The sequence below is a fragment of the Myotis nattereri genome (genome assembly GCF_964212035.1).
Source record: "Myotis nattereri genome assembly, chromosome: 16".
In the NCBI taxonomy this organism is placed as follows: Eukaryota; Metazoa; Chordata; class Mammalia; order Chiroptera; family Vespertilionidae; genus Myotis; species Myotis nattereri.
In genome coordinates this window covers 24,241,452-24,269,359 of record NC_138091.1, presented here as the reverse complement: position 1 = coordinate 24,269,359, position 27,908 = coordinate 24,241,452, and the positions used below count along the sequence as shown (strand labels likewise).

Below are 27,908 nucleotides of genomic sequence, written 5' to 3'. Positions count from 1 at the left end.
AAGAAGTCACATTCACAGAGCAGTAGAGGCCATTCCTGCTCTGAGCTCCTAGGAAGCCAGACAACCCCCATGGCCAGGGGCCTGGCCTACCCGGCCTAGGGCTGCGTGCCCCTCCCCCTACAGAGACACTGTAGAGAGATCTCTGAATAGTGAGAAGACAAAACCAGGGTGGGCAGCAGCCGAGGGAGGCGCAGCCAGGGACTGGACAGAGCAGGAGCTCTGTTCCCTGTTGCTAGGCAGGGCAGAGGGGGGAAAGGGTGCCCATGAAGCAGGAGACAGTGGAGCCCATCTTCTTCTTCTTTTTTTTTGTTTTTAATATATTTTATTGATTTTTTTACAGAGAGGAAGGGAGAGGGATAGAGAGTTAGAAACATCGATGAGAGAGAAACATCGATCAGCTGCCTCCTGCACACACCCCCAACTGGGGATGTGCCCTCAACCAAGGTACATGCCCTTGACCGGAATCGAACCTGGGACCTTTCAGTCCGCAGGCGGACGCTCTATCCATTGAGCCAAACTGGTTACACTCTATCCATTGAGCCATCTTCTAACAGAAGATAGAATCTATTACGTCTACTGTCTCCAGTCCCACTAGAATATAAACTCCATAAGGGCAGGGATTTGTGTCTTATTCAGTCACAGAGAAGGTGCCAATAATTATCTGCTAAATAAATGAATGGATGACAAGGATTATACACCTGAGAGGTTTCTAAGGCTATGCCTGCCTTTTGTGAGGAATGCAGGAGGTGTTAGTCAAATCTAAAATTATAGCTCTCCCCGCCCCTAAATAAGTAAATAAATAAATAAGCCCGACTGGTGTGGCTCAATGAACATCGACCCATGAACCAGGAGCTCACGTTTCGATTCCCGGTCAGGGCACATGCCTGGGTTGTGGGCTCTCTCCCCAGTAGGGAGTGTGAATGAGCAGCTAATCAATGATTCTCTCATCATTGATGTCTCTCTCCCTCTCTCTTCCTCTCTAAAACCAATAAAAATATTTTTTAAAATACACACACAAGAAAACAAAAATACCTATAGGTCCCTCCAACTATGTCTGTCCCCACCTCTACTCCAGGAGGCCACCCCCAAGCTCTCAGCTAGCCTTGGATATTGCCTCTTAGGAAGCAGAGGGTATCTACCCTGCTGGAGAGGGACGCCTCTGACCAGGGGGCCCAAAACAGCCTTTGGGGGTGGGACAGGGGCAGAGTGAGTGGTACTCTTACTTCTGGGAGTCCTGCAGGAGCCGGGGGGCATTCTGGGTAGCCGGGTTCTGCTTGGTGTAGCTCAGCCAGCCAGACACATTGTACTCCACCCAGTTGGTGCCATGGCTGTGGCCCAGGAGAAAATGGCGTGGTTTGCTGCTGCGCAGGAGGGGGCTTTGGCCTGAGGGTGGGAGATGCAAGGTTCAGACCATCAGGGCACCGGCTCCACAAAGCCCAGGGACTCCGTGAGCCCCTAGGCAGTGCCACCTGGACCCATAGAGGTGGGTCCCCTGGAGAGGAAGTAGAGGAGCTGCCCTCCAGGGGTGCCACCTACCTTTTTTGTCACCTTCCTGGGGGCCATAGTAGGAGAAAAGGCGCTCCAGGAGGGCATCCTCAGTGGCCCCTGGCACCAGGGCCTCCTCCTCCAATAGCCACAGCAGGCCCCTGGCCTCGTCTGTGCGGGCCAGTGAGCGGACCTATGGAGAAGCGAAGAAATCCCAGTGTCACATGGAGCTGTGGAAAAGGAGCCAGCGCCTAGTCCCTAACCACACACGATCAATATGCTGCACACGTACACACGTACACACACACACCGCACACACAGAGCCGCTCCCGCCCCTCACTGCTGACACCTTGTGGAGCAGGTGGGCAGAGAGGAAAAAGAGGAGGCCAGAAAGAGATCAGAGGAAGAAGCCCACGGCAAAATATGACTCCCAGGACTCGTGTCCAAAGTCAGCAAAGGCTTCTGACATCCAGAGGCTCTCCTCCATCCTCATCCTCTCGCAGGTCACATGGGGTTTGCGAGAGCCTCATGCTGCAGTCACTCCCTGGGCATCACCTCTGAGCATAGCGCGTGGCTAAAGGAAGCTGTCAATAAGTGACAGCTGTGGGCTCACCTCAGAGAGGCGCACCCAGGGCACTGCAGGTGGGGTCATTGCAGAGTCATAAACTCAAGTGTGAAGAGCCTAAGACAAGTGACCTTGTGGCTGTGAAAGCCCAAATGGGCAGATGGAGGCTGGCTGGAGACCAGGTGTCCCCATCGAAAGGAAACAGCCACCACTCAGCAGCAGCCAACTGCTGTCCTGCAAGAATGTTGGCCTAGTATTGGTAAATCCCCCAGTTTTTCCAGAGAAGGTGGAAATACTGAATTCTGATTTCTAATGCCCCATGTAAGCCAAACCACCTATATCTGTGGCCAAATCTGGTCTGACGGCATCTTTTCAATGGAGTTTCCAAGTCTTCCTCAAGGAAGAAGGACTGAACGTTCCCCACACCCATTCTGGCCTGGCCTTTAGGGACTGGGGGACAAGAGAACGAAGAGAAATGCCATTTCCCTCCTGGACCCCAGCTGCCTACCTCTCCTCCCTGAAGCTGCCCAAGGGAGTCAGTGTGATTACCAGGAGGGGACCAAGGACTGATGAGCAACTACAGTCCCAGAGTGGCCAGAGCTGCCAGCAGGAATGAGCAATGAAGTCATCAGATGGCGAGGGGCCGGCTGGGCACTTGAGGGGCCCTCATCCCCAGGGGTACAACTGCCCGATGCCAAGGCCCATCAGATAGGAAGAGCAAAGAAGGGAAAGAACGGCCGACCCCCATCCAAATACACTGCCTGACCCACTGCTGCTCCTAAGCCACACGGACTGACTTCCTCATACTCGTGGGAACGGCAAAGGTACTGGAGGGAGGCCACCTCGGGAGCCCAGGTGTCAGGGAAAGCCGCTTTCCTGGGGAGACGTGAACCTTGGGCACTTCAGGCATTTGTCCCGGGGGGACATTCACTCTCTCCGAGCTCCACTCCCTTGCTAGCCAACGGGGGCCTTCCCACAAGGAAGGAGAGGGAGACAGGACTCGAAGCCGAGGGGAGATCAGCAAGCCTGGCAAAAATGTCAGTTCTCCAGTGAAACGCCTCAGGTGACTTCCCTAATTGGAGATCATCACCAAATGCCAAGTGCACTTCAGGCCAGCCAGTCCCCAGGCAATAAGGTGTCCAAGACACTAGTCCCAAGGGTGACAGAGCCCACCCATCCCAAGGGGGAGGGGGGGGGAGCTCATATCCACATGGCCCTCAGTGGGCGTCTATAGCTGGGCGCTATTTCCCTGTTGGGGAGCAATGCTGCCTCTTCACCCCACTCTGCCAGGTGCATCAGTCTTCTTCTTGGGGACAATGGGAGGGAATGACTATGTCCTTTGAGTCCAGCCAGGCCCTCGCCACCTAGGAGGACCTGAGGCTCAGCCAGTCACAGGACAGGGGGCCTAAGCCCGGCTGGTGAGAGAGGAGGTGCACCTTCCTGTCTGGCTCAGACACCCAGGGGCTGAGGCTCCCCATTACACCAGGGCAGAAGAAAGTGCCACCTTCCTGGCCAAACTGGCTGAGGGGTGAGGGAGGGGCAGGGACCATAGCTCTAAAGTGCTTGGTGTCTGGGCCTGATTGCTGCCCCCTCCCCCCGGCCTCAGCACCCAGGGGCACCACTGGGAGGGTCCTGCTGAGGAAGAGGAATGGGAGAGGAGAGAGGAGACCGGTCCAGGGCCTCGCTGGAACTCCTACCAGGGACTGATGGGAGGCTTGGTCCACGGCAGAAACAGAATCGTCCGTGGCCGGCTCCAAGTCGTCAAACGCCACCTCGATGTTCTCCTGGGAAGGAAGGCAGAGCGTAGTGAGCACCGGGCCGTGGGTGGGCGCAGCTCTATGAGCAGGCGAGGCGGTCAGCAAGTCTGACCTCCTGTCCCACCCAGGAGCGCCCCTCTAGCAGCCCGAGTGACCATGCTCACTACCTCCCAAGGCACATCCAGGACCCCCTTTTGTGAAGGGGCCCCCAAAGGATCAATCACCATCTTAACAGGTCAGGAGACAGGGAGGGCCACGCCCGACGCCCAGTGGCGATGGCAGGGCTTAGGTGGCGCCTCAAAGGTGGGCAAGAAAGGGCTCCTGGGACCCTGAATGCATCTTCAGTTCTTGGGGAGCAAACCCCACAAAGTAAGAATGTAGCCTGGGCAGGAAAAGAGGCCCAGTGCAGAGAACACCATTGGGCAGAAATGACAAGAGCGTAGAAGCTGGGAAGGAGCAGCCAGCGGGGAAGGTGGTTCGTCCCCTCACCCACAGATGCCCTCCCTGAGGGGCCAAGGCCAGAGGGTGAGGCTTGGGGGGAGGGGGCAGGCCGGGCCCAGGTCGAGCGCTACCTCCTTGTATCTTTCCAGCTCCTGCACAAAGGTGCGCTCGTGGAAGAGCCCCTGCAGCCGGTCCTGGGCGTAGTTGTGGCACAGCTCCTCGAAGGAGGCTCCTCGGGCCGCCCCGCCCTGCTCAGGGTTCTGGAAGCCCGGAGTGTCCACAATCATCATAGAGCAGAGTGAGTGCTGGCTGGACTTGAGAGCCCTTCACAGGGAGAGGCCGGGTCAGCGCTGGCGAGGGCAGGGCCACTGAACAGGCCCCACCGGCAGCCCAGCCCTGCCCCAAGCAAGCTCCCATCCATCCTGTGTGCGTGCCCAACGCCCCGGTGGGGAGGATGTGCCTCCCTTGGCCTAGGCCAGCGATGGCGAACCTTTTGAGCTCGGCGTGTCAGCATTTTGAAAAACGCTAACTTAACTCTGGTGCCGTGTCACATATAGAAATGTTTTGGTATTTGCAACCATAGTAAAACAAAGATTTATATTTCTGATATTTATTTTATATATTTAAATGCCATTTGACAAAGAAAAAATCAACCAAAAAAATGAGTTCGCGTGTCATAGGTTCGCCATCACTGGCCTATAAGGACACGGAGCCATCTGCTGGTGGAACATGGCTCTGCCTCGGCAATCACGCAGCACAGAGGCTTCTATTCCATCTTGGTCAAGGCAGGAGGCTCATGAGCTCCTGGGCCCTCCCGCTTGGCACTCACCTGTTCACCAGGGAGACAAGAAGGGTGAAGAGCTCGCTGTAGAGGCCGGACGCCATGCCCTCTAAGCACTCCAGCGCACTCAGTTTGGGGCCTGTGGGGCAAGAGGATCAGACGTGTCTTCTGCTCCCAGGGATTTCCCACCTGGGTATGCGCCCTCCCTACCCAGGGCCAAGTCAGCAGGGGTCTTGGGGCTTCCTTTCCCCCTGATGGAAGTTCTAGTCACCCCAGCAATCTCCCCATGGCAGAGAGAGCAGTGAGCTCTGGGTGAAGCCTCCCAATGACATTCACCAGCCAATGGGCTCCGGGTACCTGTCCCATCTCCCAGGCCGCTCTCCTCGGGGCCCTGGCGGAAGGAGGTGGAGCGCTGCAGGGTGCCACCCTTGTACTGGTGCTTAAAGATGGACGAGGAGAGCTCCTCCAGGCTGCAGCCCAACAGGTACGCGGCCTTCTGGGCCCACTCGTGGCGGGCAAACTGCTTGCGCCCAGCTACGGGGTAGAAAGAACCATCTGGTACCTTGGGCCTTCCTCCTTAGGCCATTTGATGCCCTTTGGCTCCCTGTTCCCATTGGACTGGGGAGTAGGCATCTTCCAGAGGCAAAACCAGCCCAGATGACACCAGAGGGCTTCAGGCAGAACCAGGGCAGCCAGCAACTGCCAGCTTCCTGTGCCCCTGGGGGGTGGAGAGAATGAGCAGGTCCTAAAAGAGGTAATACACACTGCTGCCACCAGAGGGCATCCTGCCAGCTTCCAACATCCTTTTAGGGCTTGGCTCCCAGGTACCAACTTGGGGAAATGCAGTCAGAGGATGAGCCAGCACCCACCTACGATGAGCACCGAGATCCCCCTGTGCCTCGGGGGGCAGGTCCGGAGGGAGTACAACGCTTTCCCTTCCATGAGCGCATCAGGACCCTCCCTCTTACCTCCAGGCATCCGCCAGGGGAGACCATGGACACCCACCCACGGCCCAGCAGTGGGGACGTGGGGAAGCCTCAGAGGAAAGAAAGCAGCCCACGCAGACAGAAGTGCCTCAGCCAACATGTGTCTAATCACGGCAATTAGGGAAAGCTAACAAGAAACAAGGTTTTACCTTCAGCAGCTTCTGTAAGGCAAAGGACCAGCATGCAGCATGCAAAGAAAAACAGCATGTTAGCAAACAGTCATCAACGGAGCCCGCCAGGCCCACGGGGACGGGCGGTGGAGGGTGGGGGTTTGTGAGGACGAGCAGGCAGGAAAACACAACCACGTTCAGGCTCGGGGACACAAACACACACGCACTCACAATCTCACAGGAGTATGTAATCACCCTGACACACACAAGACCCTCCAAAGACAGACACACACACACACACACACACACACTTCTCTTTCCCCTCAGCCTCCAAGGCCCCAACCCCCCTGGAAGCTCTGAGGAGGTAACAGACCCTCCTCACAAGGTAGGTCCATGTGCTGCACACCCAGAGCTCTCTCTCCACTGCAGGCAGCACTGGGTAGGGTTGGTTACAGGAAACCGGGGTTTGTCACCTCCTCAGAACGAAGGAACTTCCTTAAGGCACAGCCAGCCACCCACCCGCCCGGCCGCCTACGGTTTGGGGAATAACTTCTTTAAAACAGAGCCTGCTTCCTTTTTGGCAGAGATGCCACCTGCTGGGATCATAAGGAGCCTAACACCCAGATGCCGGTTCTTCTGTGTATCCACCCACCCACCCCCCAGCGCTTCCTCGTCCTGCTGAGCAGCCTGCAGCCCTTCACGTCCCGAAGGAGATGAAGCCAAAGCCCCGGGTGCTATGAGAGGCTCCCCTTTCCCTAAACTGGAGGAGAAAGAGGTGAAGAGGTGCTCGGAGTGCCCGCCCACCAGCGTCATCTCAGAGGAAGGCAGCGGCGTTTCCAAGCCAGGCCAAGCTCTAGCCCAGTGATGGCGAACCTATGACACGCATGTCAGAGGTGACACGTGAACTCATTTTTTTGGTTGATTTTTCTTTGTTAAATGGCATTTAAATATATAAAATAAATATCAAAAATATAAGTCTTCGTTTTACTATGGTTGCAAATATCAAAAAAATGTCTATATGTGACACGGCACCAGAGTTAAGTTAGGGTTTTTCAAAATGATGACATGCCGAGCTCAAAAGGTTCACCATCACTGCTCTAGCCATTCACAAGCCCCCAGCACAAGTGCCGAAATTGCAGCCCATCGGTTACCACGGTGCTTGCTGCCCCCTAGTGGCCTTCACCCTGACATGCAAGAGGAAGAAACCTGCTACCAAACCCGTGGAGAGAAGGGTGGACTGGGGTGGGGGGGAAACTGGCCTTAGGAAACCCCCGGAAGCAGGCCCACCCTACCCCGCCTGAGCCCAACGAGGGCGCTGTGAGAGGTTCCAGGGTCTGGATGCAAAACAGATAGGAGCAGCTATTTTGGGGACTCCCAGAAGCCCACCGCCAGCAGCTGCCCTCGCCACCTCAACCCAGAGGTTTCTCCCAGGCCAGTCCCCGCATTACAACAGAACAAGCCCAGCCCCCAGAGAGAGCCCAGGGCAAGCACCAAGAGGGGGCCAGGGGGCCCCACACCCCAGGGAGGGGCCAAGGTCAGTTACCCTCTTGCTCCTCAGGGGCCTCTGTCAGAAAGGGAACAAGAAGGAGAGTTATTCCAGGGGACTGCTCTGAGTCGGGGCCCTTCTCTTCCCCCTCGGCCTCCAAGCCCCAACCCCCTGCTTTCACAGAGCTCCCGCTCACGGCCACCTAAATCCAGGCCTCCGGCCACCATGGGCCGAGATGCTTCTCCAGGTGTCGGGAGCCTTCTGCTCTGATGTGGGGGGCTGGGAAGAGGCGCAGTGAAAGAGGGGTGTCTGATAACAGATGAGTCTGTGCTGGGCAAGGACAAACTGGGAGTTGGAGGGTCCCCCAAAGGTCTCTGGGCGACAAGCCAGACTGTGGGGGCCCAGGGCAGATTACCTTTGGTGGCTCCTGCAGCCCCCAGGTGGTAGATGGCAGCCAGGATGAGCCAGCAGGCTTTCTGCTCATCGGGGGAGATGCCCAGCACCTTCATGGCCGCCTGTAGCTTACTGAACTGCTGAGCTGCCTTCTGCTTCTCCTCGGGCTACAGGGACAGAGGGGCACACTGGCACCGGATCTCAGAAGGGCTGCCCCTCCCCCCGCGGCAGACCCCCATGCCCTCAGGGAGGGCAAGGCGAGGGGAGAGCCACCCAGCTGGAGCCAGGCTCCTGCTATTCCCACGGGCACTGCAATCCATTGGAGGGTGCTTCTTCTTGTTTTTAATCCTCCCCCCAGGACATGCTTATTGACTTTAGAGAAGGGAAGAGAGAGAGAGAAACATCGATTGGTTGCCTTCCCATACTCGCCCTGACCGGGAACCTAACCAGGAACCTTTCGGTGTAAAGGAGGGACAACACTCCAACCAGCTGAGCCACACCGGCCAGGCATCTGAGGCCTCTTTTACCCCCAACACCCAGGGCTGTCAACCCAGTCCCCACAGGCCCCCTCACCTTGGCCAGCGGCACAATCCCGAACACATTGTTCTCTGCCAAGTGGTTCAAGTGGAGCTCTGTCCTAGGGGTACAAATGAGGCATCACCACAGTGCTTGGTCCCTATGCCAAGGCCATCGCCCTACCAGTGTGGAGACAGACAGACTCAGTTCTGTCGGCTCATCACGCCCTGCAGCCAGGCCAGCTGCTACCGCCTTTCTTCATCAGCTGGATGCCTGGTCAGGGTACCAGTCTCCCTAGCACAGGTCACCAGAGATGCCCTGGTGCAGAGTGTCAAGCCAGACCCCTGGGAGGGGGGCAGGAAACCTGCCTGAAGGGTGAGTCCAGCAGGACAGGGACTGTGCCCTCTGTTACAAGAAGAGCTAAAGAGGAAGTGCCCACGGGCTGTGGCTCAGCCTCATCATGTATCCTCTCGTCAGTGAACACCGACAGCAAGTCTGAAGGCCTATAGGGAAGCGCCTGGCAGAGGAGCCAACGTGGGGCAGGAGGGCCAGCTTAGAGGGAGGGCACTGGGAAGGGGTTAGGCTCTTGGCGCCCATGTGGACCGGCTCAGCCCCCTACTAGCTGTGTGACCGCAGGCCAGCTCCTGACGGCCTGTACCTCAGGGAGCTTTCTCGCTAGGGCTGGCTTAGCAGGGATCCTAGCTAAGCACTGGGAACACTGAAGGGTTAGCTGTGCCCCTCACACATAACCAGACCCCTGTGCCCAGGCAGAGGGAGCTCCTGCCGGGCAGGGCCTCGGCTCATTCATCTTGTCGTCCTCTGGGCCCGGCGATACGCCAACGGGACGGGATGCAACCGAGTGGCCAGGTCTAGGAACTCTCAGGGGGCTGGAGCCCAAAGCTCCCTCCCGTCTCCTCTGTCCCGTCTCACCTGAGGGTGCCATCCCCGCAGGCCAGCAGGTAGTAGAAGACATTGAAGGTGGCCTCGCTGGCCGGGCGCCGAGCCACGCGCAGCTTCTCCAGAAGCATCGTCTGTGCGGAGCAGGAAGGGTGTGGGCCAAGGAGAGAGGTGTCAGGAAAAGCTTCTCCCACCCCACGGCAGGAAGGACCGGGCCCACGGAGCCAGCGGCCGCTGGTTAATCTCCAGGTGCTCGACCAGAGGCCAGACTACCTCTGGGGCAAACCCGGGCAGAAACCAGGGTGTGTGTGTCGGGGTGGGGATTGGGGCGGGGAAGGGACAGAGACAGGCCCAGATCACGGGAGGACACTGCCACTCTGCCTACTTCCTCAGCACAGCCTCCGCGGGAAGCTGGACACGTTGTGGTGAGAGATTTCATTTAGCAAGGAAGGGGCCTACCTTTACTGACAAGCCAGTCTTCCCTGGGTGAAACCACCTGAGAGAAGGCCCTGAGCATGGGGCAGGGCTTGGACAGGAAGCTGAGCTGGGCCCCACCCAGGGCAGCAGGCACAGGGAACAGAATGGGCGAGGCGTGGGCAGAGCAGGCCAGCCCCAGGGCCAGGGTCCGTTTTGTTGGGGTCGAATCCCAGGAAAACGGGACACAGGGGAGTGCCTGATTCCTAGGGCATGAAACCGGGTGGTCAATCGCCTATCACCCTGAGTTGTCCCCTCACCTGGATGGAGGCCGAGGCCACCTGGCCAGCTTGGTCAAAGTCCAGGGAGAGGATCTGGGAGAAGCGGGTGGCATTGCCGTTCATGATGGTGGGGCTGTTCCCAAAGGCTTCCAGGAGGGTGTACAGAGCCTGCCACTTGTCCACTGGAGAAGAGAGGCCCAGGGGCCGTCAAGAGAGCCGGGGCACGGAGAGGCCAGGGAGAAAAACGCTGGGACCTAGCAGGGGCCTCCGTCCCCACCCTCTCTCCCAAGCCCATTCTCAGTCCCTCAGTTGCGCCTGCCTCACCAGAAAACACCTTGTTCCCGCTGGTGCCTGCGATGGTGGCCAGGTACTGCACCAGGTGCTGGCAGCTGGTGGTCTTGCCGCTGCCACTGCTGCCCAGGAGGATGATGGACTGGTCCTGACGGCTCATCAGCATTGCCCTGTACGCCGTCTGGGCCACGGCATAGATGTGGGGTGCCATGTCCTCCCGCCGACACCCCTTGAACATGTGCATCACCTTGGGCAGGAGAGGGGTGGGGAGGATGGACAGGCTCTTAGCTGGTCCCCTCAGACACCCCTCGCCCCCAAGGTCCACGTCTCTCTGGGCCTTTCACTCCAGGGCAGCAGAGGGATCCCCGCCACGTTCCGGCCTCTGTTAGAGGCTGGGGAAGGGCTTTCTGTCCTCACCCCTTGAAATGACACCTCTTCCCAAGGTCAACTGAGAGAGTGGACAGGGCCCAGTGGGATGCCAAGGGGCAGGGGCAGGGGCAGGGCCAGAAAAGGTGGGGTCGGTAGTGGCTGGGTGGGTCCATGAGGCAACACAGTGGTTCAGGGGGCATCACACCTTCTCGGAGTACACAGCAGGGGCCCCCCGGGGGCTGAGGACCAGCAGGCTGGGGCCGGCGTACGTGTGCAGCAGGCTAGCGCCGTAGCGCTGGCGCAGAGTGTGCACCACGCTGGACTCATTGAGGTACACCAGCGAGGCCAGGTCTTCCAGACGGTCGCAGGAGGGGGCGTTGGCCTGCGTGAAGGGACAGGCGGGAGGGCACTGAAGGAGCTGGACCAGCCTGCCCTGCCAGCGGACAGGCCTGCCCTGCGCAGCCCACCCCCTGTGCCCTCCACCAGCCTCCTGCCAACCTTCTCCACGTCGTCCTCATCCACATCCAGGATGGCTCCATCGTGGTCTAGCTTCACGCGCACCTTCCCCTCGGGCAAGCTGAGCTCCTGGGATTTGAGCTGACTGGCTGCAGAGTGGCGCAGACAGTCAGGCGCGGGCCTGGGAAGGCTTTGCTACCCTCTTTGGGCCCTTTATGGTCCTGCCTCCTCCTCCCCACGGTATCACCGGCCTCTCCTTGCTCACCACCCAGCCCTTTCCAGATGCAGAAAGCCCCCCAGCCCTGACACCCAAGAGGCCGGGGCACCTGCCCCTGGGCGCCCCCAGGCTCACCCAGAGAGAAGCCATCCTTATGGACCAGCCACACCTTCTCTGTCTCGTGCCAGGCCTCCTCCGCTGCAATCTGCTCTTCTGTCTTCACCTGGCAGAGGGAGGGGAAGGATACATAGTCAGACTCTGTGCTAGAAAACGGAGGCAAGGACAACGGGAGAGAGGAGGTACTGAGGGGAAGGGCTTCCAGAGGAGCCACTGGGCGGTGGGGGGGGGGGGGGGGGGGCGCAGCTGGTTGGCAGACACAGAACAGGCATGTCAGCGGTGTCAGAGGGAAAAGGTGGGGAAGCCAGGAGGGGGGTGGTCCTGGGGAGCCTGGAGGACAAGGACACGGGGCTAGTGTCCTGAGGGCCAGTGGCACAGGGAGCATGTGTCCAGGAGAGAGCGATCCCTGGAAAACAAATCAGCAGGTTCCACCCTCAGCTGCCCTTCCCCCACCTCCCTGCGAAGCCGGTGGGATTAGTGTCCTAAGCCCACAGCCCTCCCTGGGCACAGCTGCTGTGACCTCTCAGGCCCAGCTTCTCCCGCATCCCGATGGGCCCTCCCTTACCAAGCCGGGGAAGGGCATTTCCTCAAGGCCTGGGGCGGGAGTGTCTCCTGAGGACCTCACAGGGCACAAGGATAAGTGGGGCCGGAGTCCTAGCCTCGGCCTGGCCTGCGCCTGCAGAGGATGCTCCCCGGGGCAGGGCAATGCCCAGATGCCCACGCCAGCCTCGCGGCTCCTACTCCCTGCCTCCTCAGAAGGCGGGAGGTACACAGACCTACGTGGACATGCTAAGGTCATACAAGGAATGCCACACAGATGGACACCAGAATGGGTATAGAGGGGCTGGGAGCCCCTTGAGGCCCCAAGTGGCTCCATCAGAAAGAAGCATTTGCAGGGTGTGGGGCTGCCAAGCCTGGTACTCCATGAGACGACTTGGGTTGGGCAGGAATGGTGCCAGGGGGAGCTTGGCAAACAGGAGACAGACCCATTAGGCTCCTTTAGTTGTGTGTGGGCAAAGGGGCAACAGGTGATCCAGGGGCCCTGCTGGGGGGATGGTCACCACCCCCCATGGCATGAAGCAGCCATTAGGCTGCACCCCGCGCTCTGAGGATCCTCAGCTCTGAGGTACAATTCGTCTGCTAGCGTCCCCCACCCTCTGAGACCTGGGCACACACACTGCTTTGTGACACTGAGCCCTGGTGAGGGGCCGAGACGGATAACAAGAGGGAGCATTTTCTCTGCCACGTTTCCTAGAGCTGAAAGAGAGATCGGGGTTCTGCTCCCAGGTTGGATTCCAGGTTCAGAGAACTCTCTCCCTCGCTGACTGCCCTTCCCAGCTACGGAGTGAGGAGGCGGGGCTACCCCAGTGGTCCCCGGCCTCTGGCAATCGTGGCAGTGAAATCACCCTTCAATTAGGAGGCTCACTATGGGGTGTCTATAGCTTAAATTAAGTGCAGACATTAAAAAATGGTTCGTTTGTTATATTTGAAGAAATGTAACTTTATAAAACAAAATTATTTTGCATGTGTTGTCTTCTGAAAATCGCGTGAGACAGGCGAAACCTTTGTCTTGAATGGGCACGTTCTGCGGGTCAAGTGTTTGAAGACTGATGTATAAGGTGACATCAAAGGGCCATGGCCTATAACGAACTCCTTCAGAGCTAATTCGAAGGTGGGTTTCCCACATTGCCCAGCAGGTGGAGACAGAGAAAGCTGCATCTTCAGGTTTTGGATGGGGATTGGGGGTGGGGTGGGGGGTAGGAATTGAGCCTTTTCAGCTACCCAGAGCGAGCAGAACTGAAACACCCAGAAACCAAAACCCTGGGTCTCCAGTGGCTAAGCACCATGTACCACAGAAGCCAAACTCAAGTGGGGACACTGAGTCTAGACTCTCCCCAAGGGCCTGACACAGAGCTGCCATCTCCAACTCTTAGCACTGCCTCCCGGGAGGATCCCGCTGGACAGCAGGTGGGGACCAGAAGGGGAAAGAGCCCTTACACTCCAGCATGAGGCCCGAGCACAGACGCCGGCCCAGGTACAGGCCGGGGGTGGCAGGTGGTCACCGGAGGAAGTGGAGGGCTCCTGAGGGGGACAGGAACACCCTACCTGGCTGTGGGCAGGAGAGGCGGCCTCAGGGTCCAGCTACCAGCAGCAAGCAAAGAAGAGAGAAGAAGAGGGGTGAAGACAAGCAGACCATCCGCACGTCCCCTTCCGCAAGCGCCCTGGGCCAAGTGGGCGGGCACTCTCGGGCTGCCCAAGGTGTGGGGTACGGGTGGGAGTTGCTTAGCACCAGGAGGGGGGTTGCTGGCCCGGGCAGGTGCACTGAGCCCAGGGCAGGAAAGGGCTGTGCCATCCTGGCCACAGTCTCTCCCAGGCTGGCCATCGAGTCCATTCTGAATTAGGCTCCTCTTCTGTGTGCTGCCAGGCCAGGCCCCCTCACCATATCCAGGGCCTTGTTTCCCTGGGAGCCCCTTGCCTTATCTATAGGGCATTTTCCAGCCCAGCTCCCCTGCAGCCCTCAGACCCCAGGACAGGGCTATCCCTGGCCTCCATACACGCCCCCCCCGCCAAGGCTGCCCTTCAGAAATGTCATCACTGCACTTCTCAGACAGCATGACCACCAGTAGCCCCAAGTCTAGGACCCTTCTTCAAACCCCCACGGAACCACAACGCCACTCCCAGGCGGGCACACTACCCATGGCACGTGGAGGCATCACCCCATCTGGGTCCACATGCCAACTGCCCGAGTATAAGGCACCTTGGCCTCTCGGCCTCTACCTAGTCACTTAAAGGCCTTTCTGCAGAGGAAGGGGAGTCAGCCAAGCCTTGGGCGTTGCCTCTTAGAAATGGACAAGGAGTTAACAGGCCCACCTGGGTCTGGAGAGCCAGGGCATCAAAAAAGGGGAGTGTCAGCTCCCCTCTCGACACCCACCAGACCTTGGCACCAAGACATGTCCTCATGGCAAGAGGATGGGGCCAGAAAAGGAGGATGGGTTGGATCCCCAGCCAAGAGGGGTCCCTCCCACAGGCACTGGGCTCCCTGGAGGAGCAGGCGTCACTGTGCTCAGACCCACCACAGAGGCCTTCTCTCCTTTCTTGAAGTGGGAAGCCCACTGTGAGGACCCCAGGACCCAGGGAGCATGCTTCCATAGGCAGGTGCTCCCATACGCACACTAACACACACACTCTGGCCGCCAGCCTCAGGCAGGAGGAGGCCAGGGCCTAGGGAACCGCACGCGGGAGGTGGCATTACAGACGCGGTGAAGATCCTCTCCAGCCGCAGGTGGGCCTCCTCCGCGGGGCTCAGCCGGACCTCGACCTCGGGGGCAGCTCCTGCCTGGAGGTTAAACCACCATTAGTCCTGGCCCCGGAGAGGTGGGGACACCGCATGCCAAGCTGCTAGCCCAGGAGGCCACCAGGACCCAGTGGGGAAGTGGAGTAGGGACAGGAAGGCAAGCCAGGCACCAATCTGAGGTTTTACACGATCAGATAAGAAAGAAAGAACGGGTGCCTGAGAGTTCTGAGGCTGCTTCTTCTCACCATCTTAACCGCTTCAGCACCAGGATGGCCCTGCTCTTCCAGGCACCCTCTGGCCTCTGCCATCGGCCAAGGCGGCTGAAGGCCAAGCAGAGCTCCTCTCTGATCCCAACTCCACTCTCGTGAGAGGTGGAGGACAGGGAGCCAGAGGGAGGGCAGCAGCCCAGAAGCCCGCTTCTTGGAGGTTTTCTCAGGGATGGATGGTTCACCTCATGCCCTGCCCATCAAGCCAAAATGCCCCTGCCAACTCCTGTGTGCTAGGAGGTCCGTTTCCTGATGCAGAGTGAGCCACGAGGGCTGGAGAGAGCGGCAGCCTGCTCCTCTCTAGGTTCTGCGAAACCCAAGAAGAATGGGATAGGCGCAAGACGGGTTGTGGGGCCTTAGGAATCCCAGGGGCTGGAGACAGGACAGGCCTGTAGGCTGTGCCCTGCCCCTCCCCTTCCAGCCAGGAGCACGGAAGAGCAAGGAGAAGCAGTGGTGAAACTGCACCCCCTCCACCCCCGCAACACACATACCTCATGAGGTCTCAGAAGGGTCTACACACAATGGGAAAGCTTAAAGAGAACCGTCCCCACGCCTAGGACCAGCCAAGCAGGCATCACCTTCCATGGGCAAGGGCTGGGCTGACCACCCTTGCCTATCCCCTCTGCGTCTCAGCATCCTGTCCCTCCCAGAAGGCACTTTGTGGACAGACTGCGCCCCAGATCCAAAGGGGGCCCACTGTGCCCACTAGCCGCCCAGGCACAGGGCTCTTCGCGATCCTGCTGCCACCGGGGACTGGTGCCAGGCCTGAAGGCAGTGATGGCGATGATGGTATTAATAACTACTGTTATTAGCATTACCATCAATACTCCCGTTTATGTATGGAGCACCCACCATGCCAGGGACTGGGCTGGGAGCATTCATTATCTGAACCACCTCTAACCTTCACAGGAACCCTTCAAAGCAATTCCAACATCCCAAAAGCCCTCCAAGACCAAAAGATGCTTCTCAGCTATTTTGGTGGCCGGTCCTGACTGTTTATATTCTATCCCTCTGCGGTGCGAACATGTACAGGTTTTGCGGTGGAAATACTAATGTCTGGTTATGAGAGGCTGCGCATTATGTACACTGCCTGGCATTCTAAAATATAAAAATTACTCATTTCCCAAATACTTCTGGACCCAAGGGCTGCAGAGAAGAACTGAAGGCCTGCGTCCTCCCCACTGGACAGATGAAGACTCGGGGATGGGACCTCGCCGAGATCCCACTGGGGGGAATGGCTGGGAGGTGAACGCACACAGGCCTCCTGACTTTGGTTCTTCCCACCCTAGCACGGATCTGCTAAGACTCCTGATCTCGATGTAGCGTCTGGAGCCACAGGCTGAGCCCACATCGCTGAGGACCAGCCCTGACTCCCACCGAACAGCCGCATGCTGGTTAGCAGCCCCATCACAGAGCCCAGGCCGCCGGCACTCCGGCATTCCATCCAGGAGAGCCATGTAGCCCCGACTTCAGCAAAGGCGCCGGCCTAGCCTCTGCATCATGCGGGGCCTGTGGGGTGGCCTTGGGGAAGCCGGTTGTGAGGGTGCCTGGCCCTCGAGCGAGCGAGCGAGGGAGGGTGGTGAGGGGCAGGGGAGGTTAGTGGCACACTCGGGTACCTCCTGCTGCCCGTCAGGGGCTGGTGACTTGCACTGCTGCGGTCCAGTGAGGTTGGACTTCGGGCCAGCGGAGCCCGAGTCGGCCAGCTCTTGTGGCGCGGCTGGGGAACACTGCTTCTCTGGGGTTCCGGGCTTGGCTGGGGGGTCCACCACCTCCGGGGAGCCTGGTTTCCCCGGGGAGCCTGGCTCCTGGCTGGGGGGTGACTCTCCCTTCCCAGGAGACTGCCTGCTGCGGGGCTTGTGGTCCTTGCCCTTGCCCCGGGACATCAGGCTCCGCAGGCCCACGGAGAGCTCATCCTTGGCTGCCTCCTTCTTGGCTTCCGGCTTAGGTGGAGCAGGCGGCGGAGGGGGAGGGGGAGGGGGCTTGGGGCCGGGGGCTGCCTTTTCTCCCCTCTTGCCTCGAGCTGGGTGCTCGGGGGACTTGACCCCTCTGCTCGGAGGTTCCCTGGCATTCCCCGGCTCCTCGCCAGGCAGCACCTTGCCCACCACCTTCCTCACTGCATTGGCCACCTTCTTCCGAGACAGGCCCGGGGCCTCCTCGCTTGGGCCCTCCGCTGAGGCGGCCCCCAGGCCGTTCATGGCCGGTGTGGGCACGGGGCTCTTGGCTCTCTGGGAAGTCTCCGCAGGCGCGGGGCTGGTGGGAGGCTGCGGACTCTTAGATGGGCCACTGCCGTCCTTGGAGCTGCCCTCTAGCTACAGTCACACAGATACAGGTAGACATTAGCATCAGCCCGTGCCCCTGCCCACCCCACGCAGAGGAAGTAAGAGGTGTGGCCTCGCGCCCAGCCCTGAAACAGACCTTCCATTCATGCAGCAAACAACGCATAGCTCCAAGAGGCTTTCCAGCCAGCCTCTGAGAGTGTGGTGTCTCTCTCCCACAAAGACAAGCAGGAACTGCTGTCACCTGCCAGGCTTAGCATGGAGCTGTGAGACGCCAACACAGAATCCCTGGAGGCCCATGAGGTGCCCCAGAGTTACTGCCATCCATCGGGGCAGCGACCAAGCCCCAATCCAGATGAGCCCAGTCCCTCACAGCCCAAACACAGCAGAGATGGAGCATGGAGAGGGCAGGCAACCTGTTCCTAGGCCTCACGCCGGGGCCTCCTGCCTTTGTGGTCCCTCGGTCACCTGGTTTTCTGGGCAGTCAGACCCAGAGTCTGCTCATCCTGATGAGAACAACAGTCAGGGAGCAATTCCTGGCCCCAATATATGCCAAGCGTCCTCCCTCCCTGCTCCTCTGGTCGGCAGCCACTGTCTACTCCCCACCTGTCCACTCCTCACCCACATTCTCAAGGCTGCAGAAACCCAGTGCTGGCCCAGGAAGCTTCCACCTCAGCCTGCTCTCTGTCCGTCTCCTAGCTCCCAGAAGGTACGTGTGGAATAATGAGAGGAAGAGGAGGCAACTGTGGCCCACAAAGGGTTAAGCACTCAAGCTACCATGTCCTACAGCCTCTGGGCACCCAGGAACTAAATGGAGTGTGCTGGCACACTCCACCTGCTGTGCCTCCCCTCCCCCCAACACTGGGGGGACTGTCTGTGGACCCATAGGACTGCCACTGGGAAGGCCAGGCTGGCGAACGGCAGGGCAGAGTTGCCTGCAGAGGTAGCCACAGTGCCTCGGGGCAGCCAGGCCAGCCTAGGGGCTCCTTGTTGGTCAGGCCCTGCCACTAATGAGCCGTGCTCGTGCCCTTATTCCCCAAAACAGTGACCTTGGTTCTGGGGTATATCTGAGCACCGGGCTCCATGGGGGGCCGCCTGCCAGCTCTGCTTGGTAGGAAGATGCCTGCAGAGTGGGCAGACCTCTGGCTGCCATGTGGAGAGGTGGCCCCACATCCTGAGAAGAGCTGAGCCAAGTAGCCCAGGCCCAGCCTCAGCGGGACTGTGGCCCTGCTGCAGGGGTGGAGGGGGGAGGGCCTGAAGGTGCTCTTCCTCACTGGCATGCCAGAGACTGCGGTGCTGGCTGGTGGCCCTGGCTGCTGGGTCCTACCCCCCTTCCCTCCCCCTCTGGCTTTCCTCCCGTCCCCTCGAACTGCAGATGATGAGGACAATGGCAATGACGATGATGACAGTGACTGCTAACATCCATACAGTGCTGATTATACGCTGGGCCGTCTTCTAAACACTTTACATGTAATTTTCACCCCAAAAAACCTGGCATTCTCCAAGACCCCTCCCGCCTATATCTCAAACATATCCCTTGGAAATCAGAGGCTGGCCTGGCAGGATTGTTTGCAGATTAGGTAGAAGCCACAATGCCTGACTAATCAAATCTCCGCCCAAGGAAGTGGGGGGAGCGGGGACAGGCGCCGTCTGGGGTAATGGCGTGCGGATCTGTTTGGTGAGCCAGCTCTGCTCCCGAGCTCTGGGCACGCCCACCTCCCAACTGCACATCTCTAGCCCTGGCTCTTCTGGAACCGTCTCCCTTCTCTTGCCTTAAAGGAGTCCAGCTTTATTCAGGGTCTCCATCCCAAGGCAGAATGACTGGGGTAGGGGGTGGCTGGGGGCCCTGGGCAGCTGGAGCCGGCCTCCAGGTCACCCGCCCCAAGCAGCTGACGGGGTCTCAGGACGAGACAGCAGCAGCTGCGCTGGAATTCCTCCCTGCCCTGGCTGGTGCCGCCCAGAGCGGGATGAAGAGTCCCAACAGCTGCGTGTTCGGTGCTCCCGACCTAAGAGCTTGCCCACCTAAGCCTCTCCAGCCCCAAAGGCTCAGGAAAGCAGAACTAAAGGTAGGAGCTAAAGGGGCTGGGGCGTTTGGGGGAGGTCTCCAAAGTGCCTGGGCATTCCCATCGCCTTCACCCGCCCCAGGTTAGCTTCACACAGGCTGCACTTCCTACCCCTTCCCTGGCATGCCCCCAGCCACCCACACAGAAAGAGCACCCCATGCCCGCCCGCTCCATGGCACTGCCTCCCAGGCCAGGCGGGGCCGGGCACACCCACACACAGGGGTCCTGGAGAAGCACTTACAGCCCCTTCCTCCTTGGCAGGAGGGCCAGGCTTCGGCAGAGCTCTGTCCTCCTCTTTCACCTGAGGGAGCAGACAAAGCAGTCACTGGCAGGGCAGGGCTGGGGACCCGGGCACTCAGAGCACAGAAGGCGCGCATCCCACAGGCCTCTCTCCCTGAGGGCAGAGCTCCTGAGCGTCCGGGAATACTGGGGCCTCGGACCTGCACAACAGATACACTGGGGTCAAAACTGTCCGGTGACAACTTCAAGAATGAAGAGTCTTGCCCTAACCGGTTTGGCTCAGTGGATAGAGCGTCGGCCTGCGGATTGAAGGGTCCCAGGTTCGATTCCGGTCAAGGGCATGTACCTTGGTTGCGGGCACATCCCTAGTAGGGAGTGTGCAGGAGGCAGCTGATCGATGTTTCTCTCTCATCGATGTTTCTCTCTATCCCTCTTCCTTCCTCTCTGTAAAAAATCAATAAAATATATTTAAAAAAAGAAAGAAAAGAATGAAGAGTCTCGGTGGGAGCCGAGGCCAAGCACCCTTGCCCTCACTGACTAGCCATGTGGCCCGGGGGGGGGGGGGGGGGGGGCTGTGTAAAGAGGTCCACCATGAAAGCGGCGTCCTGGCCTTGGTTACGGGGTGGAGAGAGAGATCTGGCTAATTCAACTCAGGCTAAACTGCACAGGTCATCCCAGCTCAGACAAGGAGTGGTCTGACCTAGCCGCCAGCTGAGGAGACGGATGACCCAGTGTGGGGCTGCAGGGCCCACAGAACTCCGTGGAGGTGAATGGCGGCTCCGTCAGGCTGGCTCTGGCTCCACACGATGCCCTCAGCACAGAGCCCGAGTGCCTGCTCAAGCCGCTGGCTGAGCTCTGGCTGGAGGCGGAAAGTGGGGCAGAGGCAGGGATTGAGGAGGCCAGATTATCTTCCCAACCTCAGACCCTGCCACAAACTGCCAACCATGCTGCGGAGGGAGGGAACCCCGGGGCTGGGGCGGGTGTGGAGGAAGGAACGCTGCCTGAGCTCTGAGCTACGGCGGCTCTGGCCGGGTTTTGTGCTCGGCCCAGGAGCGAGCTGGCCTGGTCAGAGGAGAGGAGCAGAGTCAGGGGCCAACTCGGATGCCATAATGAATCGGGGAAAAAAGGACAGACACTATGGACGCTCTGAAGGTTCTTTCAGATCAGAGACTGGCTCAGAACACACCCAGGGGGGCCAGGCCTCCAGGCTGGGGGGGCCCCCTCCCCTCCACTAGCATCTCTCCCTCCACAAGCTCAGGCAGTCCGAGTGGATTTCTTTTCTCTTCTTCCCTCAGTCACTCAGGACAGTAGAAAAAGAAGGTCTGTTATCACCCTGCCCGCGCCCGTTCCCCCCCCGCCCCCCCCCCCCGCACGCCTTTCTTTCCCAGCACAATGTGCTAAGAAGGAGTCTTTCATTCCCAACGGAAGGATCCTCAGAAACTCTTCCAGGGTGACGTTCAGCATCCACCTGGGGGACCCTCATTGGGAGCCAGGGCCATGGCTGATTCTGAGCTCTAATGAGCAGGGCCCGGGGCGCTGACCAGCAGGATGGCCACGGCCCTGTGAAAGCGGCATCTTGCCCACAGAACCACTTTCAATGGGCTCCAGCTTCAAAGGTAGTTCATGCTGCCACAGGGAAAACGCAATTTTTCATCCGCGTGGACTCTACTACTTTAGAAACTGGGATTGGAGCAGAGAAAGGGAAGGGAGGGGCTGGTAGAGAGGGAATGGAGAGGAGGGGCAGAGTGTAGGTCTGTGCCTGCTGCCCCCGCCGATGCCCATCCCTCACCCACCCCCTCCCCCAGAGCCCACACCGTGCACTAGCTCATGCCCCGGGGCACACAGGTTAGAGGGACGGCAGATGCTCACAAACCTCACAGACACACTCATTACTGCACGCAGTGCTGTTAGTTCAGGCACAGGGGTGGCCCGGATTCCAAGTCCACTCCGCATCCTTCACCGGCACCAAATCTGTCCTCTCCCTCCAGGGACTCGAGCCTGGGACCCCAAGCGTCTTACCCAAGTGGTGAGGCATTGGGGAAACACTGGCTCTCCCCACAAATGTTTGGGACACGAGGCCCAGCTCTGAGCTCAGCTCTGGATTTAGCCCGAGGCTGACTCACTGCCCCCTCCCCCGCCCAGAGGGCTCTGTCTGTTGTAGGTCATTGCCCAGCTGGGGACTGTGCACTGCACGGAGGCACGCCCAGCTCTGCAGCCTGAATCACCCCCTGGGCCCAGGCAGCCAGGCTCTCTCCTTACCCTCCACAGCCCCCAGACACGGGGAGACCCAGTTCCGAGGCCTCAGGGCCAAAGCCATTCCCGGTGGCCCCTTCCCAGCAGTCCACATTCCCAGGGGTGAGTCGGAACAGCAGGGTTTGGGGGGCTGGGAAGGGGGTGGAAGGGTTAACTTGAAGGGGCACCAGTGGGACAAAAGGAGCTCAGCTTACTAGAGGTGGAGCTCAGGAGAGGAGCATGACTCAGCGCCCGAGCCCATTCAGACAGGAGTGAGTTCACTGGCCCCCTGGTCATTCTCCCCAACCCCCAAATATGCACACATGCCCCAGTCCATCTCTAGTTTCCAAAGCTCCCTCTCTCGCAAGCCAGTCTCCTGCCTGCACACACCATGCCAAGCACATAGGAAAAGCAAAACGGTTTTGAAATCCAACTTTCCTTTTGCTCCCAGAAGGCAAACCTTGACGAAAAGGCCATGGCGCCGAAAGTAGCCTGCACCCCGGGTCAGAGAAGAAATGGGGGTGACTCAGGGACTCGGAGTCTTCCTAAGGGCCAGGATCTGCCAGGGCGAACACTGTAGGCAACAGGGGGAGAAAGGGATGGAGCAGAGGGGGAAGGATTACAAAGCTCAAAAGGTCAGAAGAGGAGTAAGGAATAAAACATTAGAGGAAAGAGAAGGCAACGTGGGGTCTAGGACGTAGAACTTCCTGCCCTTGAACGCTGTGTGCCCTTAAATAAGCCACTCCACCTCTCTGAGCCTCTCTGTAGAAGCAGGGCCTGGGCTAGCCTAGACAATGGCTAAAGGGCGTTCTAGGTCTGGAGCCCTGGGAGTGTGGGTGGGGAGAGGCACTCAGGCCCTAATTCAGTGAACCAAAGCTGCAGGACTGTGACCCGGGAGGGGATCCAGAACTCTGGCAACTTTGCCTTTGACTTACAACACACCATTACCTGGCAGGGGCGAGGGGCGAGGGGCCCGGAGAACGTAAAGCCACCCCACCCATAGATTAGAAACCCCAGCTGCTCCTCTTGAAAAGCAACGAGCAAAATCCGCCTCAGTCCCGGGAGAGCCTTCATCCAGAGAAGCCATTCAGCTCAGAGGTGTTTAAGAACCGGTTCATTCTTATTACGGCTTATCATGAAGTGACAGTGAAAAATGAAAGAATTAGTGTTTTTAATTTGCTTTGTTGACTTTTCTATTTTACCGCGCGGTTCATATACAGGAGACTTCCAGTTTGCTTAATGAACTGCTCTGTTCCTTGACCTCCCGCTCTGGGTTTCCTCTACATGCAGAAGGAGCCCATCTACCCCAGGCTGTAAGAACACCAGGCCATTCACACCAGGCCATTCACACCAGGCCCAGGCCATTCACACCAGGCCATTCACACCAGGCCCAGGCCATTCACACCAGGCCCAGGCCATTCACACCAGGGCCAGGCCATTCACACCAGGGGCCACTCCTTTGCACCAGCTGTTCCTTAAGAACATCACTCTGAACACAGAAGTGGGGTTCTCCCCCAAGGAAGTTCTCTCTGTGGTTTTTGTGCAGAATGGCCTGGATATTTCTCCTTCTTCCTTATCGCTGGATTGATCTGCTTAGGATCGACACCAACCTGTTTTTTTTTTTTTTGGTTTTTTTAAAAATATATTTTATTGATTTTTTACAGAGCGGAAGGGAGAGAGATAGAGAGTTAGAAACATCGATGAGAGAGGAACATCAATCAGCTGCCTCCTGCACACCCCCTACTGAGGATGTGCCTGCAACCAAGGTACATGCCCTTGACCGGAATCGAACCTGGGACCTTTCAGTCCGCAGGCCGACGCTCTATCCACTGAGCCAAACCGGTTTCGGCGACCTGTTTTTATCCAATATAGGAACTCAGCCCCAAAGATGGCGGCAATGTCCCTTCCCTGCGACAGTCACCCCCAGAGCTGCGAACTAAAGGCCCCATGGAGCAAGGGGGCCTGGGAGCCGAGGCCCCGCTCCCTGACCTGGTCCCCCCCGGGAGAGTTCGGCTGTTTCCAACAACAACAGGAATCACTGATGTGGATGCCTGCTGTGAGATGGGCCCTGTCAATGTATTCAACGTGTATTTTCTAATCCAAATTTCACAACCGTCTCCTGACATGGGATTATTATTACTCCCACTTTCCTGATGAGGGAAAAAAAAACTCAGAAAGAGATTAAGTCACAAGGCTGATAAGTGTTTGAGCTGGGATTTGAACCCAAGCTGCTCTGATGGCAAAGCCTGTGCTGCTCCCATAGAGGTCACCTTTTCTGCTGTGTGAGGCAGGGTCAGAGTGGCCAACTCTGGCTAATACTCTGCATCGCGGCAAGGTTCAGGAGGGCTGGGTCAAGCCAAAGCATGGGTTGGTGGTGCGGTGTTTACTGGTGTCCAATGCAATCACACGGAGCCTCTGGACTTGCAAAGGGAGATCCCACCGGACCCCACCCCTCGCTGAGGCCCGGACATCCCATCCCCCTCCTCTCTGGCATTTCTGGCCTCCTCTTTGGAGGAAAGGAAGAGAACCCAATCCTCACTGAATACTTACCGGGAGCTCTTTGTGTGTCTGCAATGTTCCCTGGACTCTGACTTATTCATGGGCAGCCCTCTCTTTTACCCATCCTGCTGCGGACACTTCATAAATGCTTGTTGCACAGCAGTGCTGCGAGGGCTTCCTTTGCATTATGGAGGATCACACCTGCCCACCCCGAGTCCCAGGGAAGTGGGAAAAACAGCTGGGCAACAATAAAGAGATAGTAAACTCAGTGCCATGCACAGCTCCTTGGGAGCAACAACAGACATGAAATTCATCATCCCCTGGCCTGGCCACCCCATCTTCAGGAATGTGTATGCAATAAGATGGCTCAGCAGCGGCTCTCAACCTGTGGGTCACGATCCCTTTGGGGGTCGAACGACCCTTTCACAGGGGTCGCCTAAGACCATTGGAAAACACATATATAATTACATATTGTTTTTGTGATTAATCACTATGCTTTAATTATGTTCAATTTGTAACAATGAAGATACATCCTGCATATCAGATATTTACATTACGATTCATAACAGTAGCAAAATTACAGTTATGAAGTAGCAACGAAAATAATTTTATGGCTGGGGGTCCCCACAACATGAGGACCTGTATTAAAGGGCCGCGGCGTTAGGAAGGTTGAGAACCACTGGCTTAAGGAAAGGAAGAGAGGCCCTGGCCGGGTAGCTCAGTTGGTTAGAGTGTAGTCCTGATGCACCATGGTTGTGGGTTTGATCTCTGGTCAGGGCACACACAAGGAGCAACCAACGAATGCATAAATAAGTGGAACAACAAATCCATGTTTCTCTCTCCCTTCCTCTCTCTCAAATCAATATTTTTTTTAATTTTGAAAAAGAAAGGATGAGAAAGAAAAAAATCTACAAATCCATGCGAAGACTTTAAAAGATACACTCTATATAATAGCCCCCAATTGGAAGCAACCGAATGCCTAGAATTAAGGGTGACTTAACTATGGTACTTTGGTACAATGCACTAACAAATATGTGGACGATGTAACCACATGGAAAACTTCACCTGAAATAACATCAATCAGAAAAAACTAGAAACTAAATAGAACAGTGACCATGATAATCTTGTAAACTGTGTGAATTAGATACAATAGAGATGCTATTTTATGTATTGATTACTTACTGTTTATTTCTACTGTAAAGATGACTAGTCAATAAAAAAGAAAATGCTGAGGCTATATAATAGCTAGAAGCATTTGCTCTCAAAGAGGAGGAAACCCAAGCAAGGTGCTGAGGGGCCCACCTTCGCGCAGCCCCAGAGGCTCCCAACACTCAGGGGGCTGGGCCAGGCTGGGCTGCACCCTCTGCATGGCCAGCGAGGACCGTCTGCCCTTAACTTACGTACTATCCTCTGAGCCCTTCACAGGAGGGACTGGAGGCACGAATACTCCCAGGAGGGTCATTGTACCCACCAGATACCCCTTAGGCATGGAATGCCCCACGTGGACAAATGCATCGAGGCCTAAGTGCCCATGCAGGATGCCCACACTCTAGCAGCTCCCAAGAGCAGCAGGTGCCGAGAAAGGAGAGAGAGAGAGAGAGAGAGAGAGAGAGAGAGAGAGAGAGAGAGAGAGAAACCCAGAAGAAGAGAACTTGGCACCTCCCCTCTCTGCCAACATTCATACACAGCACCCTCCTCTCTCCTGTCCCACTCTGAGGTGCAGAAGGTGGGTCCCAGGCCACCCCTCCCTGACGGCCCCACCCAGCACCACCAGCTTACGTAAAGGTGGGGGGGTGGGAGGAAGGAAGTAACAGTACTGAGCAGGTACTAAGTGCCAGGGACTGTGCTGACCCCTTCACTTGCATCATCTCCCGTAATCCCCACGGCGTCCCTCTGAAGTCGATACGGGTATGATTCCTACTTTACAAACGAGCAAAAGGAGGCCCAGAAATGACTGGCCCAAGCCTCGCAGCAGCAAGTGCCACATCAGAACTCAGGTGTGTCCTCCAGCCAGAGCTTCCCAGGCTCCCCGTAAGGGACGGAGCAAGCCCTGCCTCCACCTCCCAGTCCGCCTGCACTGTTGTCCTTCACGGCATCACCTGCCAGAACACAGCTGGGGTGAAAGCAGGGTTTCCATAGACAACCGAGCGGCTCCTCCGCCCGTGACCCCAGTAAACTGCACACAGAGCTGCTTGAGGGGAGCAGGGCTCTGCAGGGAGTGGCCTGAGGCAGAGGAAGAGGAAGACGAGCTGGGCAGGGACATGCGGTGCCCTCCCCGACCTGGGGCGGAACAGAAAGCAGCCCAGCGCTTGCAGCTACTGCCCCGCAGGCAGGAGGAAGCAGGTGCCCTGGAATGGCTTCCTGCTGCCACCACAGCTGGAGAGGGCCTGGGTTTCCTCCCCTAACGGCCGGCCTCACTGCCCCTGTGCCGGGCACTCTGCCATCTGCCCGGCCCCAAAGCCTCGACCTGGTGCTGGTGGCCCCGGGTGGGCTGGGGTGGGGAGTCAGCGGGACCAGGAAACACCCACCTCAGGCCCCACCCCCACCAGCCCACATACCTCCACCCCGGTGCCAGATTTATGGCTGGGGCAGGGCAGTCGTTGGGCACAGAGAGATACAAATGCTCAGGGGCACATCTCAGGCTCCTGCTGCACCTCCACACCAGGCCAGCCCACACTCTGCCAACTGCTGACACCACTGAAAACCTCACCCTTGGTGGCTGGGAGGGGTGGCGTGGGGGGATCGCAGGCAGTTATGTCTCTCCTCACTTGCTTTTTAAAGGAACTGACTCCTCCTCTAAAAAAGAGACCAACATACCACCAGGGCATCCCCGGGGTGCCATCTGTGCCCCTTCACAGTGTCCGACCCACAGAAACGGAGGAGGCGGTGCCGAGTCCACTCTTGGGGACAGCGGAAGGAAAGGCCGCGGACTACTCCAAGGACCACCCCTCTCCAGCCCCTCTCTCTTGTCTACCAGGAGGGACAGGGGGTAGAGGCTGTCCTGGCAACACAGAGCAGGGGACAAGACCTCTAAGACCTGGGGGGCCTGGGGCTCCGGGCTCTGGAAGAAAACAGTGCTCCGAGGAAGGAAGGCCGTGAGCACTGATGGTCTGTGGGAGGGCGTGTCAGGCTGTGGGGAGGCTGGCACAGTCCCAGGACACGGAGGGTTAGACGCAGCCTGGCCCCTCGCCTCGGAGGAGTCGGGAGGCTGCCCGGGCTGAGGAATTCCCTGCCTCTCCCTCCCTCCTCATCTCCTTCAGCCACATCTGGGGAAATCACAAGCGGGCCCCTCCTTTCCTAAATGAGGAAATGGCACGAGGAGCGTGGGACATTTCCGGGGTGGGGGTCAGAGGGACACTCACCCGCATGGCCCAGAGCAAGGAGTCTCTTCTCAGATGCTGCTCCGTTAGCAGCTCAAAATAGCACCGGCCGCAGCCCCGCCCCTGCGCCCCTCCCTCTCCCCAGGCCCCTCCCG

General features: G+C 58.2%; 1 protein-coding gene across 1 annotated transcript in view; it reads right to left on the bottom strand.

Annotated features, from left to right (window-relative positions):
- The window catches only part of MYO18A (myosin XVIIIA), a 96,579-nt gene that overhangs the window by 35,569 nt on the left and 33,102 nt on the right, over positions 1–27,908 (bottom strand). The window contains exons 3-17 of the mRNA XM_081109558.1: positions 13,669–13,704; positions 11,581–11,668; positions 11,271–11,377; positions 10,978–11,154; positions 10,437–10,650; positions 10,152–10,294; positions 9,451–9,551; positions 8,578–8,641; positions 8,027–8,171; positions 5,387–5,584; positions 5,078–5,168; positions 4,380–4,572; positions 3,748–3,834; positions 1,537–1,678; positions 1,224–1,383 (exon numbers count right to left, since the gene is read on the bottom strand). Coding sequence (XP_080965684.1) covers positions 1,224–1,383; positions 1,537–1,678; positions 3,748–3,834; positions 4,380–4,572; positions 5,078–5,168; positions 5,387–5,584; positions 8,027–8,171; positions 8,578–8,641; positions 9,451–9,551; positions 10,152–10,294; positions 10,437–10,650; positions 10,978–11,154; positions 11,271–11,377; positions 11,581–11,668; positions 13,669–13,704 — 1,946 coding nt within the window. The remainder of the gene's footprint in view (positions 1–1,223; positions 1,384–1,536; positions 1,679–3,747; positions 3,835–4,379; positions 4,573–5,077; positions 5,169–5,386; positions 5,585–8,026; positions 8,172–8,577; positions 8,642–9,450; positions 9,552–10,151; positions 10,295–10,436; positions 10,651–10,977; positions 11,155–11,270; positions 11,378–11,580; positions 11,669–13,668; positions 13,705–27,908) is intronic.